At 30.5% G+C, this 15,868-nt stretch overlaps 2 protein-coding genes across 2 annotated transcripts; one reads left to right on the top strand and one right to left on the bottom strand.

Moving 5' to 3' along the window:
* Window positions 1-2,195: 2,195 nt before the first annotated feature.
* LOC105774059 (E3 ubiquitin-protein ligase RMA1H1) lies at window positions 2,196-4,687 on the top strand. Its single transcript, XM_012596385.2, has 2 exons — window positions 2,196-2,347; window positions 3,794-4,687. Exon 2 carries the CDS (start codon window positions 3,797-3,799, stop codon window positions 4,559-4,561), a length of 765 nt encoding a protein of 254 aa, XP_012451839.1. The 5' UTR covers window positions 2,196-2,347; window positions 3,794-3,796; the 3' UTR covers window positions 4,562-4,687.
* An 8,339-nt stretch (window positions 4,688-13,026) lies between these two features.
* LOC105774054 (ethylene-responsive transcription factor ERF054) lies at window positions 13,027-15,332 on the bottom strand. The gene is made up of 2 exons (XM_012596373.2): window positions 15,112-15,332; window positions 13,027-14,922 (listed from the first exon to the last, which is right to left on the bottom strand). Exon 2 carries the CDS (start codon window positions 14,869-14,871, stop codon window positions 13,609-13,611), a length of 1,263 nt encoding a protein of 420 aa, XP_012451827.1. The 5' UTR covers window positions 14,872-14,922; window positions 15,112-15,332; the 3' UTR covers window positions 13,027-13,608.
* Window positions 15,333-15,868: the final 536 nt, after the last annotated feature.

Genomic DNA, 15,868 nt, shown 5'->3' with positions numbered 1-15,868 from the left:
AGTAAAAAGTTGGTAAAATTGAATTGTTATCCAATTCATGAGGAATTCTAGAACTTGTGGACTCTGACACCAAATTATCAAATATGTGTCAAAGCTAATATTTACAAATCGATGAAAATAAATAAAATTATTACAACATAAAAATTATCACATATTCTTAAATTATATTTAAATAAAATAAACAAATAAATATATTTAAAAATTTCATTTATGAAATTAAAAAATACTTATATATTAAAATAGTACACGTCTCTTGCTCTTTGCCGTGGAATCTTATTTGGGTTTCTCAAATCTAGTCAAAGTTTAGTGATAAAAATTTGTTATTATTAAAATTAAAATTAAAATTCAGATATATATATATATATATATATATATTACAATTTAAGTATCAATTAATTAAATATTTAAATTAATTGAGATTAAAATTTAAAAAATTAAATTCAAAATTTCAATGGTCACATTTTATTGGAACAGAGGAAGTATATAATCTTTTAATGTATTAAATTATTATTTAACTTTACGAGTGTAAATTTTAGTTAAAAATCAGATTTTTTAAAAATAATTTTATAATAATATTAGAACATATTTTAAATTATGATGTTTACATTATATAAAATGTTGACGTGTTATATCCACTTGTCATTATTTTAAACATGCCACGTAAGATTTTTAAAAAAATCTTGTAATATAATATATGTATATGATTTATCAAATCTACTTCTCGTATTTTTGAATTCTGAATTTTAATTTTAATTTTAAACAACAAGAGTTAAATTTGTTATGTTAAATTCTACAATCAGTTCCGTACTATACATAAGTTGTAGAATTAATTATTGTTTTCAATTTCATCATTTTTAGTCTCTATGGTTTTCAAATTTTGAAATTTTAATCGAGTAACTATTAAATTCATTGACTGAAATAGTTTGACTTTTTAATGTTTTTATCTGAAAACAATAAGCTTGCATAACATTACAAATATAATACTATGCATGTCGTAAGATTTGAAAATAGCAGCATTTAACTTAACAAATTATCATTGACCAAATTAGACCATAAGGACTAAATTCACAACTTATACATAGTATAGAGAGTAACAACATAATTTGATCCAAAAAATTAGAAAGGATACTTAAAAGTTAATAATTAGATAATGTTTGTTGATACGTTGGATCAACGGAAGTAGATGAGAAGGGGAGATAATTCTGGTCCAGAAGCAGAGAAGAAGGTCCTTCCTTTGGGATGTCTGTCACCTTTTATTATATAGGGTCAGACCTAGACCTGTCCATGGGCCGGGTCGGGTCGGGTTCGGGCCGGGCCCGAAAAAAATTCGGCCTGACTCTTAGGCCCGGGCCCGACCCGTCCCGAAATATGGGCCTGAAATTTTGCCCATGCTCGGCCTAGGAAAAATATAATAAGCCCGAGCCCGGCCTGGTCCGATTTTTAATAAACACAAAAAAATATTTTAAAAATAAAAATATTTTTAAAGTATTTTAAAATTAAAAAATATATATATTTATTATATTCGGGCCAGGCTGGGACGGGCCTGGGCCAAAAAAGTTGAGCCCGAGCCCGGCCCATTTTTTAAACGGGCCTCGTTTTTTGCCCAAGCCTATATTTCGGGCTTATATTTTTACCCGAACCCTCCCATATTTCGGGCGGGCCGTCGGGCAGGGCCACTCGGCCCATGGACAGGTCTAGTCAGACCCCAGGTCGGGTTGTTTTTTTTATAAGTATATAACAAGGTTATAATATGATAAAAAATCCTTGTACCATTCGTATATTTAGAATTTAAACACCTACTTTATTCAAGAATTTTAGTCACTCTACTTTTTAAATTTAAAATGCAGTTTAATTGTTAACGCCTTTATACCAAGTAAATATATTTTAAAATTTTCAAAATGTTATATCAACGAATTTAATAAAAGAATCTTTATGCCGTGAACATTTGGATTTAAATTGTAAAATCTGAAAAATAAATAGACTAAATTCTAAATATATAAAAATAGAGGGTCTTGAAGCTCATTTTAACCATAAAATAAAAATAAAAACAAATTTTTAATTTATTATTTGACTTTAAGACTTTAATTTATTTTATAATAATATACATCAACTTGTTTAGAAATTTAATGCAGCATAAATTATTATTTTGCTGTACTTTATTTTATTTTGGAAGTATTTTCTTGCTTGTCTCTATATAAAGCAGAGCCGGTTACCGCCCTCGTTCCCTCACAGCTTAATTACAGTTCACCACATTTTCCTCTCAGATTTAAAAAAAAAAAAAAGCAAAAAAGAAAAAACAGCTCTCTTGTTAATCAAGGTCACGTAAAAAAGACTTGAGAACCAGCTGGTAAGTTTATAGTCGATCGTTGTTTGAATTTTTTTGGTGATAGATCGTTGTTTAATAGTCTGGTTATGCAAGTTCGTTTGATCAAATTTAGATAGATTTGTAGTGATTACGAGCGTCGAAATTGTTCTCTCTGCTCTGCTAATCTTTGCTTTTGAATTTCTTTTTTTTTTTTTGTGATGGATCGTTGTTTTATAGTCGAATTATGAAAGTTCGTTTGATCGAATTTCGATAGCTTTGGAGTGATTACGAGCGTCGAAATTGTTCTCTCTTCTCTGCTAACCTTTGCTTTTGAATTTTTATTTTGTTTTTGGGTGATGGATGGTTGTTTTATAGCCGAATTATGAAGTTCGTTTGATCGAATTTCGATAACTTTGAAGTGGTTCCCAGCGTTCGAAGTTGTTCTCTCTTCTCTACTAATTTTCGATTTTTGTTTGTTCTGTTGTAATTTTCAAGTCCTTTTTTGATCTCCAAAACCGAATGAGATTTATTCTTTTGTTTGTTTGTTTTCATGGCTGAACTGAGTCGTTTTTGAATTTTGTTCTCTGAAAGGAGCAAAAATAGGTAAGATGAAAATTAGAGATGATAACGAAGGTTCAAAATAATTGATAATGTTAAGAATATTTAATTTAATATTTTAAAATTTTATTCACTCAATATATATATAAAATTTCATGCTGAGTGCAGATCATAGAAACTAGAAAGCTGTTAGATCTGTGCGTAGTCTGGCTTTGGATTTTGAAATTCGAGTAAATTTTGGTTTGATTTAAAATTAAATAATTTAAATATATGGAATAAATATTAACATGAAAATATTTTTAAAATATTTATTTTTAATAATAAAATGAATTACATAAACATTTTTAGGCTCCTTTATGTATAAATTTAGCTTATATAAAAGCGAAATACTGAGTTTGTTAATTGAGTATTAGCTCGTTGATATTATTGTTAGTGCTAATTTAGAAATTAGAACTACTCTAACTTACTTAAACATCTAATATCCTTTGAATTAAGGGTTAGAGAGAGATTTTTAAACCCATACAGGTCTATATGTAACCATGTTTTTGCATTGAGATATATATATATATATATATATATATATATATACCTCTTGATTGTATTTCATTTGGATTTGGTTGGTTGCTGTGATGCTTTTAATGAAATAAATGTTTTTTTGTTTTTAGATACAATTTCTTAAACCTACATGAAGTCAATATCAGTTGCTGGTCTTATTTGGCCTTCTTTTAATTATTATTATATTTATGTTTGTTATTCTTTAATGGTAATTCACTAATTTGGGAATTGTTGAACTTTGAAGCTTCAACCACTGAATAGTGGGGGTCTTTTTGCAAATTTCCGATATAAATAGGGATTCAAGTTAACTGAAATATTTCCACATTTAGTACTTTTAAGTTGTAATATTGAAGATGTTTATGATGTTAATTGCAGATCATGGCCAATGAGCGCTACATCGAAGAGGCCGAAGTTCGAAGCTGTTTATTAGAAAGCAAAAATTCCATGGAGAAGTGGGTGAATTCGCCGGAAACAGTCACGGGTTCGGACGATAATCCCTCAGCCGGTTTTGACTGCAACATTTGCCTCGATACTGTGCAAGATCCGGTGGTGACGCTATGCGGTCACCTATATTGTTGGCCTTGTATTTACAAATGGCTTCACTGTCAATCCATCTCCACCGAAAGCCATGACCAAAAACAGCCGCAATGCCCCGTATGTAAGGCCGAAGTTTCGGCTTCGACAATCGTACCACTTTATGGTCGGGGCCAGATGAGTATGGCATCAAGAGGCAAGGCTCCCCAACTTGGCATAGTCATTCCAAAGAGACCTGTTGGTCCTGATTTTGGCACACCAAGATCACCTAATAGTGCCACTAGTCCACAATTTACACATCAAATACATCACCATCACCATGGCTATTCATATCAACCACAAGTGTCCGATTATCCGTCTTCGCCGATGCTTAGTCCCGGCGGCACAACGATGAACGTGCCGGATCCAGTGACCCGAATATTCGGTGAAATGGTATACGCAAGGGTATTTGGGGAGTCAATTACGAACTTATATGCGTATCCGAATTCATACAATCTTACGGGGAGCACCCCTAGGATCAGAAGGCACCTAAAGCAAGCGGATAAGGCACTAAACAGAATAAGCTTTTTCCTCTTCTGTTGCTTAATCATATGCCTTCTTTTATTTTGATCTATTCGGTTAACCGACCGTTATGTATATATACAAATTCCGTCAGATGTACTAATTAGCTTAGGAGATGTTGCATCTCCTATGCTACGATATGATATTATATATGAAATTACAAGTTTTGATCGATATGATATGAGTTTTCCTCCAAGATTTAAATAATAGTCATAATTCACTGACAGCATAAAAATATTTATGTATACAACATTTAACTCGATTCATAACTTGAACTTACCCATAGAATAGTTAATCAATGACCTAGTTTTGATGCGCCAATCTAACCAACCGTATTTGCTTTCAATTTTAACTACAATCATTACCTATGTTACTCAACTTTAGGTATGAGTGTCAGATACATGCAGAATTAACTGGCATCTCTATATCTATCTATATGTTATACACAGTATCGAGTTCAAGTATTTCGTAAAAAATTAAGTCCAGTATATATTCGAGCGAAGGTGAAGCCAAAAAAAGTATACCATTAAACTATCAAATTAGGAGAGTTGGTGGAAAATGGTGATGGGATTAGGTAGTGGCTGCTGAAGGTTGCATTTTCAATACTGTGAAGGGGTCAATATTAAAGAAGCTTACAAGGAGAAAGGTCACCCTTTTATGTAGAAAATATCAGAAATCATAAAATAAATAAGAATATTAAAACATAGTATATTATATCACATCAGATATAGAAAGGTATTACTTTCTGGAATGGATTTTATGGCAATCAATTATGATGAATATAAATAGTAACAAAATATCAATTCTAACTTTGTGTTACCATTATTGTTGACTTCAATTTAGGTTTGCTCAAGGGTAGAGATTTTTGTCTAATTTCAAAAGTTGGTCTAAAAACTTAAAAGGGTTTTGGAAGTATAATAACAAAATTTGACCCTACTTCTATTTCTCTGAGATCTCTTGGCCTTTAAAATCTAGTTAAATCGGCTTTTTTTGGACGGAAATGCTGATTAGACTGTCAAAACTTTAATGGTAATGACATTATACATTATATTCCATGTGACAGTTCATATGTACTTCAACCAAATTAATATATATACATATATATCAAAGTTATCAGAAATTCAAAAAAATTATCCACATTAATAATGAAGTAGACGTGGATTGCAACACTAGTGCAAAATTCACTCAATTTTTCAATAAAAAAATAATTTGACTAAATTTTAAATGTTGATAATTAACAAGATAAAACAAAATTTAATATTAAAATACTAAAATAATAACTTACCCAATCAAATTTTAGTTGAAATCTTTTCTATTTTAGGGTAACCCTAGATGAAATCAAATATAGGAACTTGGGACCATTAGAAGAAGACATCTTGGGTTAATTTTCTTGCACATAAAGTTGGTGTATATTAAAGAGAGCTCTCTCTCAATTGAGCTTGAAGCTTACTTTGAGCAAGTGATCAATTATGGAAACACCCATTTTGGTGATGCATTTGGTGGATGCAGCCACCCCATCATATTCTATCCTTTTCACATACTTTGGATTTGTTCTAAAAACCTTATCTCCTAATCAACATGATTGAGTTCTCCATCACACCTAAATTTAAATATCTTGGTTGGATTTTGACATGGATGTCCCACCATTGACTTTGAAAGCAGTCTAATTATATCTAAACACCTATGTTAACTTAAAATTAGAGGAGTTGATATGCTAGTTGGGACCTGCTTATGTATAAACTATATGTTAATGCAGGAGAGATGTTAGAATTCTTTTTGTTGGATGGGTCAAAATTAGATTGTATATTTTTACGATGGTAAAAATGTAATTTCACCATTTTAATAACCTATACTTTTATAATTTTTAAAGGATTGAATCAAATTTTTATCATTTTTGGGAGGGCCAAAGTACAATTTTGCCGTAATTAATTTAAAATTTTATAAATTATAAAGGAATCTAAATGAAAATTTTTTCACTTTAGAGGAGTCGGGACCCCTGCCAACTCCCTAGCTTCGCCACTGTGTTAACATTGGTATGTGTTAATATTATATAATTTAAAAAAGTCAAGATTTTATAGATGAAAATTATAATTATTTGTAATTAATTGAGTTAATTTTTGCATGTAAAGTTAGTTTATAAAGATATGATTTTTATATAAAGTTAGAGTGAATATTTGGTATATTTGTCATGTGCCCCATTTTTTATATATTTATTTTTAAAATTTTTTTACTATACCCTATATATACACATTTCATTAATTCAAGCAGTGTACCAAATATTTTCCCAGAAAATTATATTGTAAAACAACGTAATCATATAAAAAGATATGGAATTGAAAGATACATCTATTTTTATCTATTTGAACGACTTTTTTATTAGCCAGTATCACTATTTCTGTTTGGAGAGGTCAATTGCAGCAATTAAGAGCCGGTTCTCTATTGTTGTTGCGGTTAAAAAGTGATTTCCAAAAGTATTTTTTAAAAAAGAAAATGTTTTCGAAAAGTGTGTTGGAAAAGTTGTGATAAAATGTGATTTGTGAATTTTCAGTTCTGTAAAAATCAGACGCTAAAAACACCTAAATTTCTACTTTTGTGTTTGGGTGGAAAAGAACTTTGCCTTTTTCACTGTAATTTTGACCCTAAAAGTCAAGTATTCTTTATTACTTGTACGGTAAAAAAGTATTTCTAAAACCTCAAACACAATGAAAAACGACATCTAAGATTGATATATGATAGAATTAGTTGGAAATTCATCCAAGTTGTGCTAGAGTTATGGACTTCAATGTGACCTGGATTGATCTTATAATGCAATGTATTTCCACTATCTCCTACCAAGTGCTTATTAATGGTAGTCTCACCAAACAAAACTTATTAAAATCGGGTGACTAAAATAAAAATGGTTGTTAATGGAAGTATCCAATTTGCATGTAAATAATTAATAATTATTGACTTTAGATTTGTTCAAGGATTAAATTATTGTGTAAACTTATTAAAGTAGGATGACTAAAATGAGTGCACAATAACATTGAATTAATGATAGGTGATCAAACTGAAAACTAATTAAAATTGGGTGACTAAAATGAAAATGGTTGTTAATGGAAGTGCCCAATTTTCATTTTTTTAATACCCAAAATGAAAATTTATGAAAGTTGGATGACCAACTGTGTAGTTTACCCTAAAGTTTATTATATCATACATTACCAAAAACCCTTGTGAGGATGAGTTTTGCTTTATATAAGCCAAAGGCCCACTACAAAACTAGGCCCAATTCCCTATTTCAGTCCACCACTAAGAAGAGGTCAAATTGATTTAATTTTTTCACACGTTTGATAATTTGTAATAAAATTTGTTTGATAGAAAATTTTATATAAAAAGTGAAAAATAATGAATAAGCAGTAATTTAATTTTTTTTTAATATTATGTTATCTGTTAAAGAGTTTTACCTTTAAAACTTGAGTTTAATTAAAATTTTACAAAAATAAGTATAAAATTTTTTTTAAAAAAATCATAAGTTAAAATTTAAATTTATTAAATAATTAATTATATTTCTTACTTAATTTTAAGTAATAAAAATAAAATATTTTATAATTTAATTTTAGTATCCACATTTACTTCATAAAATATATAAAAATTAAACTAATAAGTGGTTGGATGCAATGGTAATATATATTGCACTCTTAATGAAAGGATTCAAGTTTGAACATTGGAAAAGACATTGTTGAGAGGAGCAACTATGAACCTCGAATATGAACGGTTAAACGCATATGAAGTATATCAAAAATATATATATTATTCACATTAATGATAAAGTATACATAAATTTTCATGTGGACTATCATTCAATGTTATTAAAATTTTAACAGTTCAATAAACTTTTCATCCCAAAAAGTGCTATATTACTAAATTTGTAAAGTTGAAGGCCAAAATGATAAAAAAAAATTAAAACCAAAGTGACCGAATAAGTAAATGCTAGGAGCTAATTTTTCTTTGTACCAATTAATAATTAAAAGATATTTAATTGCAATTTTACTAATTTTTTAATCTTAAAAAAGGGTAATTTTATTTTAGTATATAATTCGGATCTAAGTTTTTTGTGCTGAGGTTTTCTTAAGTCTAAGTGTTTTCGAGTTTGAATTTTTATGAGTTAAAAATTTGTCCTGGTTTGAGTTTTTCGAGTTTAGTTTTTTGATTTTTTGGTTAAGTAGTGTTTGAACAAGTTTAAGTTTATATTTTATTGGGTTGGGTTCTTAGTCTTGGACTCATTTTGCCACCTTGGGATTAATTTTGGGTCAGGTCAATTTTATTTTTAAAATGTTTGATATTTTAGTTCGGATTTAAGTAATTTTAAATATAAGTTATTTTGGGTTCAAGTTGGGTTACTTTTGGTTTGAGTCATTTTAATTTTGAATTCTTTTAAATTTGAGTTAGTAGAATGGATTAGAATTACAAATTTTTACGATAAAATTAAGTTAAGTTTAGGTTGATTGAATTGAGTCAACTTCGACTTTAATTTGAGTTCGAGTCAAAATTCACAAGCATAGCCTATATCATTTTTAAAGTAGATAATCGTATTTATATGGCATTGATTTAATATTGATATCAATTTGTATATATATAATAATTTTTTAAACAATTTTATTATAGGTTCTTCCCAACCTTTAAATAAGAGGATAATGCACTTCAGCGCATTCGAATCCACGTCCTCTTGCATTAACAACAATACACAAAGCAATCAAACTAAGACTCAATCAACATCACTTTATGTAATTAGTTAGTATTGATATGTATCAATTTATATAGATTGATATATATATATATAAAAGTTTAGATTCTTTTATTATTAACTTAATCACCTATTTCGTCTTTTAAAAAAAACTAATTCCAAGTGTTTTTATCTTAATTTTTTATTTTTTATTTATAAATAAATTTTGTTCATCAGTTTACCCCATTAAATTTACTAATAACACTTTTTAAAATTCATATGATTAAATATTTATATTTGATGCCAAAAATCATCATTGATTTTTTTAATTTCAATGATTTTCTATTTTCTCTTAAAATTAAAATATATATTTATCTATAGAGGACTGTAAATAAATAAAATTAAACTTACCATAATTATTAAATTTCATCAATATGGAAATTTTAAAAAATCAACATAAAGTTTCTTACAATGCTAGCATTAAATAAAAATCAGGAGGGACTAAAAATAAAATATATAAGGATATGAAGATAATACAATTAAATTGGAAGTGGTGCTAATAATAATAATCTAGAATATCTTTATAAATTAAATAATATAAAAGTTGACCTAACGCAAAACGAGGAATCAAACAATAATATTATATTAAAAGATAATTAAATTAAAATTAAAATTAAACTTACTATAATTAATAGGAATTAAACAAATCAACAATTTAATATAATATTGTACGAAGCCCCACATTTTTTTATTTTAAACATATAAAATTTAAAAAGATTCTTACCTTTTATTTATTTATTTATTTGGTCCTAGTGCTGTGTAAAAATATCTCTTTAAAAGAATAATAAAAATAATTATATGCTCATACCAAATCCAATTTTTTTTATTTCTTTGTTACCCTTCAAGGCACTTACATATGTATGATTAATATTTTAAAAAATTATCATTGATTCAATACCTTTATCTTATTAATTAAGATTAATATATGTTATACGTCAATAACCTGAGACCTGAACTCTAGAAAGGATTCGAACCTCCGACCCATGACCCGACTACGAGAGCCCGATTGCAAGGCAACGCTATAGACCCAGCTCGTAGTAACCTTGTGGGAGCTCATAGGGTAGGATCACAGGTATAGCTCGCAGAACCTGCTTGCAAGGTGAGGTTATAGACCCAGCTCATCGAGACCTAGGGAAAGTTGCAGTCTCACTTCACATGTGCCCAAAGAATTCGCAAGAAGTGCCACGTGCTCCACAGGCCATCTAGACATGTGCCTAGTAGGTACAAAGCTCGCCCAAAAGGTCAGTCCCAGGAGTAGAAAGGACCGCGTGCTCCTTAGACATGTGCCTAACAAGCTCGGAATTCTCAGAGAATGTCAATATTAGAGACAGTAGAGTCAAGACAAAATAGTGGAACCCTATCATGAGCTGTAATAATACCGATAGCAACATATATAAATACACTGAGACTCATATCAATAAGACGCAAATAAAATATTACTCAATAATATACTTCTCAATATATTTAACGTTTGAAATTTATTAAAATAAACTTAAACTTTCATGTGAATGATTGTAAAAATAAAAATAAAAAAATATAATGATTAAATTAAAACAAATATTAAATTTCGAATTATACTATATATATAAATAAGACAAAATATATGTTTGGTGAAGTGGTGAAGTAGGGTATTGGTTAAAAGAAGGTCTAATTTTGATTTTAGTCCTTCTACTATGTTAAATTTGATATTTAATTATTTTACTTTAATTTATTGTAATTTAACTTTCTACTTTTTATAATTTATCATCAAATCTAATTTGATAACACGATTAGTTGTTGCGGTCAAAGTGATAACACAAATTTTCATGAATTTATTATTTAAAAAACACTATTAATTATCGATTAATATTATCGTTTCAAAGCTACTAATAACGTTATAAAATAAATGAACCAAATTATATTAAATAAAAAAAATTTCCATATAATTAGATGTTAGAAAATATGGGCTTCATTACTAAATCAACCCAAACAAAAAAGTAAGCAAAGATAATTTTCAACCTTTTTTTATTTAAAATTTGATTGTAAATTACTTGAGTTCGAATTGAAAAAAATCGAGCTTGATTTGATAATTATAGAGCCGAACTCCAACTATTAATCTAGCAGAATTTGAGCTTTGTAATACTCGACTCAAATAGCTTGTGAGCCTTATTGACTTTTCATGTTTTTATATTATTAAATTATGTCATCACCTTTAATATATATTATTAACCATAAATTTAATTATCAAGTCAAGCTCGAATACAAAAATCAATAAACGAGCTTAATCTAATTCAAGCTCGAGTAGCTTGATTATATCCTGAGTTGAGCTCATGCTTAAAAATAAATGTTCAATCGCTCTTGAGATTCGAATTTCAAGTTGGGCTCAGCTCGACTCGATTACACCCCACAATGAATTCAACATTATCATGTCATAGATACTTGAATACGCATGTTCGAGTTTCACCATATATAATTGTCATATGCAATATTCTAATCTCATTATGCGAAGCTGTCATGTGTAGATTTTTGCCTAATTATTTATCCATACCGCTTTATATTAAATTAATTCTACTTTGTAATTGTTTCGAACATATGTAATATTGTAATTATATTATATTTATACACGTAAACTCTCTTAAAAAAATATTTTCAAAAAGAAAAGAAAAACATTATCGTGCCGTCGCAAATAAGAAATAGTAAAGATGATATCATGGGCCGGTTCATGGTCCCCACCTTTCTCCATCGTTTCCCTTCCCCCATTCACTCATTCCCCCATCTCCAAAAAAACTTTGAATCTTTTAATTAATTAATTAATTAATTGACTGATTAATGTTAATCATTAAGATTAAGATATTATAAACGTGGTTTATGCTTATAAGCCTTTTTGTCTCTTTCTTAATCACTCTTAGAGCTTTCGGCTCATTAGTTATCTGTACTTCTCTGAGTTTAAATTATTATAAAAATTTAGTCAATTAAGTCTTAATTCAATTGGTATGAGTATTATTATTAACACAGAAAGACGTGAGACTGAGTGCATTGAAGCATGTTATTCTCCTGTTTATGAATTGAGAAAGTGTTATAAATAGTTCTAGATATTGTGTTAAAAGGAGCCGCTATTATCAGACCATATAATAAAATTATTCAAAAATATTATTAGTTAAATTTATGAAACTGGAAAGTCTTTTTTTAATTATTTTACAAAACACTGGATTTTTAAAATATTTGACATTTCATAGCTCAATAACAGATTCCTTGGTGAAGCACTTACCTATAAATAAAATATTAATATTAACGTAAAATATCTTTTAATATTTTATTTTTATCAGTAAAGTTGGTAGGTTTTAAAAAAACAATAATGAAGTCTAGGTCTTAAATACTCGTTTGAGTCTCATCATGCACAATTGTGTACGTGTAGGTCTCTACTCCTACTTAGCATGTTTGTCACGGGTAGATTTGTTTGGGTCTTGCTAGTTTTCATACGTTGTGTTTTGTTCTAATTGATTCTACATTGTAACTGGTCGGACATATGCTTGTACATGTATTTGTATTTAATGAAACTTTCAAAGAGTAATTCAATCAATGAAGTTTTAAAATTTTGGCAAAAACCGAAACTCTGAGTCTTTGAATATCTAAATTCGAGTCTCATTACGCACAATTGTCATGAATAAATTTTGTCCGATTCTTGATCATTTTTATTATATAATTCTTGAACTCCGTGTTACTATTATTGTTATTATTTTATTATACATAAAAAAAAAACTACTAAGAAAGGTAAATGGTGCAAAATGTCGTTACTATTACAAGAAAGATAAAAAAAGACAAAGATGAATTTTAAGGAAACTCCATGTTTTTGAGCATTAAAATAAAGCTCACAATGGATATTTGGACCAATTGAGAAAAGGAGATCACCAAACTGTCCCCTAATGCCCTAATTGGATTCAATAAACTACATAACCAACATTACATCAACAGACCAAAACAAAAAAAGAACTAAATATGGTTGTTTATTTGATACTAACTGACACTAAAAACATGCTGTAATAACCAAACCATGAATGCATAATAGCAAATCACTGCTAAAAGAAAGTTTGGAAAATATGTCGAACTTTTCTTTTGCAGGTTTCATGAAAATGGAGAAGAAAATGGAGAATCACACACACATATGTGTGTGTATTGAATCATTGGAAAGAAATAAGGTGGGGCAAGTGGTTGGTTTTTGGCGAAGAATCTGCTAAAATCAGTGGCTGATTTCATCAAAAAAATCTGCAGCCAGTGATTGGAAATGACAATAAAGATGGCATGAAAATTCGACATCGGGAGATTTTCAGACCGAAGCAGTTCAAAGTGGATGGTTTTAAGAATCGTGATCTTTCCAAAAGAAGGATTTCATGGGACAAGAAGAGGAGGAAGATGGAGAAGAAGTGTCACCGAATTGGTGATGATTTTGATTAGGGAAAGGGAGATTTGAAGGTAAAAGTAAGTTGTTTGAGGTGTCTAAATCATCCCAAACTGGACTCCCTGGACCCCAACCTTCTTGTATTACATTGAACCAAGCCTCGGACATGTCTCCCCACACTAGTTCTTGAGAACCCGAACCAGACCCTTCAGCTGCCATCTGCACCTCGTCGCTGGCTGTTGCCTCGCTAGACCCTAACCCCGAATCGCTATCGGGGTTATTATCTCCTTGAGATGGTGGTGGCATTGCTTCCATTGCGGTTGACTGCGAATTAGGCTCTTTTGGCTCGTCTTGTGGCGGAACTGTTGAGCTTGGGCCTGGGGATGTATCTTTATCTTTGTTGAGGAAAAGTTCAGGGAAGTTGAGCCTTGCATTCTCTCCTCTCAACTTGAACGCCTCGCGGTCATAGGCTAACGCGGCATCTTCGGCTGTGTCGAATGTGCCGAGCCAGAGACGAGTTCGGTTTCGAGGGAGACGAATCTCGGCTACCCATTTGCCCCAATGCCTTTGCCTTACACCTCGGTAAAGCTTGGTTGTATTTATAGGCTGCAATGGTGGCCTATATAATTGTCTACCGTCTTGTCCCAATCGGCTCATCATCATCATCCTCCTTCTCGGGCTCAATGTATCACTCCAATATTGAAGAAGTTGCTGTTGTGACGGCTGCGGAAGTTGTGGAGGCGGTACCGGCGATGATTCTCCAGCGAAAAACGGCCGGTAAACAAAACCATGTTGCTGCTGCTGCTGCTGTTGGGGACTAAATGAAATCATTTGTTGCTGACTTTGCGGCAACGGCTGGAACATCGGATGAGGAAAGTAAACAGGATTCTGAGTCCCGTCGAAAGCGAAAGGGAAAACCATTCTTGAAGAAGGCAAAGAAGCATTCGAAGAAGAAGAAGAAGAAGGTAAAGAAAGAGTTAATGAAGGCGAACTAGAAGGTAACGAAGACGACTGGTCCGCCATTGAAGCAATTGATCGAACAGGTTCTTGACGTTGAGTAATCTTCTTATTAGGCCTTTGCGACATGGAAGCTTCACCAAAAACTGGCTTCCATTGTCGCTTCTCGAACCCAAAATCAAGCTCGTTCCCTTTCTCAACCTCCCAATCTTGCACATCACCAACACCCTTGTTGAATTCACCACTGTTTTCAGCAGCAGCCATTGATAAAATAAATACTTTAAACAGCCACTGAAAATCGCTCGCTCGCTCTCTCTGTCGAAAAACACAAAAACTTTCAATAAACCCCAAAAGCTCAAAATCAAACAACCCAGATTCAAATAAGGTCAAGTTTCAAAAAAAGAGAAAGACCCAAAGTTAGAATCTGGAAACTTAATTCAACAGCTAATAATATGGAATTTATTGAATAGAATCAGATTCGAATTATGATCTTTGACCCCATACCAAAAACAGAGAGAGCGAGCTTTCTTTACTTCGATTATGCAACGAGAAAATCCAAAACGGGTGTTGAAGGTGCTGGTTTTTTGTTTTTGTTTGATGAAGCAAATCTAGAGGTTTTTGGAGTGGAGTGTTGAGGGAAAGCTATGAAATTAGAAGAAAATTTGTGAAAAGAAAAAACAGGGGAGGGAGCTCTGTTTTTTTAGAGAAATGTGGGAAAAATGCAGGGCAGATAGAGGGACCTTAACCTTATAATAAGAGAGAGAAGTGGGAAACTTTTCTTCTGTTTGGTGGTTTAACTTTTGTTTGGACCCACACGGGGTTGGATCGGTCTTTTCTAGTTTCGTTGCTTCCACTCTAATTTTTATTCTAACTATTATAAATATTAAATTAATATGTCCGATCAATTATAATGTAAAATTAAAATTGCATAAAGGAGAATATACGAGTAATTAAAAAAAGGTAAAAACTATGTATAACATACATACACGTATTATAAGATTCAATTTTGAGTACTTAAAGACTCAATACTTCCGCATTAGCTAATAAGTTAAAAGTTTTGTTGATGCTTCCAATCTAATTCTTTTATTCTTGATAAGAAATTCGATATTGTTTGAGCAAAATATCAAGTTGAAAAGAAAATTGTGAAGAGAGTTTACTCCTATTTAATATTCTTGTCAAATGTGATTATGAGGTAAATGAAACATTTATCCTCACAAATGACTCGAGTTTGATTAAAAATGATTATCGAGTCGAGTTCGAG

The sequence above is a fragment of the Gossypium raimondii genome, chromosome 1, assembly GCF_025698545.1.
Source record: "Gossypium raimondii isolate GPD5lz chromosome 1, ASM2569854v1, whole genome shotgun sequence".
Classification (NCBI taxonomy): Eukaryota; Viridiplantae; Streptophyta; class Magnoliopsida; order Malvales; family Malvaceae; genus Gossypium; species Gossypium raimondii.
This window is presented reverse-complemented; position numbering and strand designations above follow the sequence as displayed.

Coding starts and splice junctions, on each gene's coding strand:
- LOC105774059 (XM_012596385.2), top strand. CDS start 3,797: ATGGCCAATGAGCGCTACATCGAAGAGGCCGAAGTTCGAAGCTGTTTA.
- LOC105774054 (XM_012596373.2), bottom strand. CDS start 14,871: ATGGCTGCTGCTGAAAACAGTGGTGAATTCAACAAGGGTGTTGGTGAT.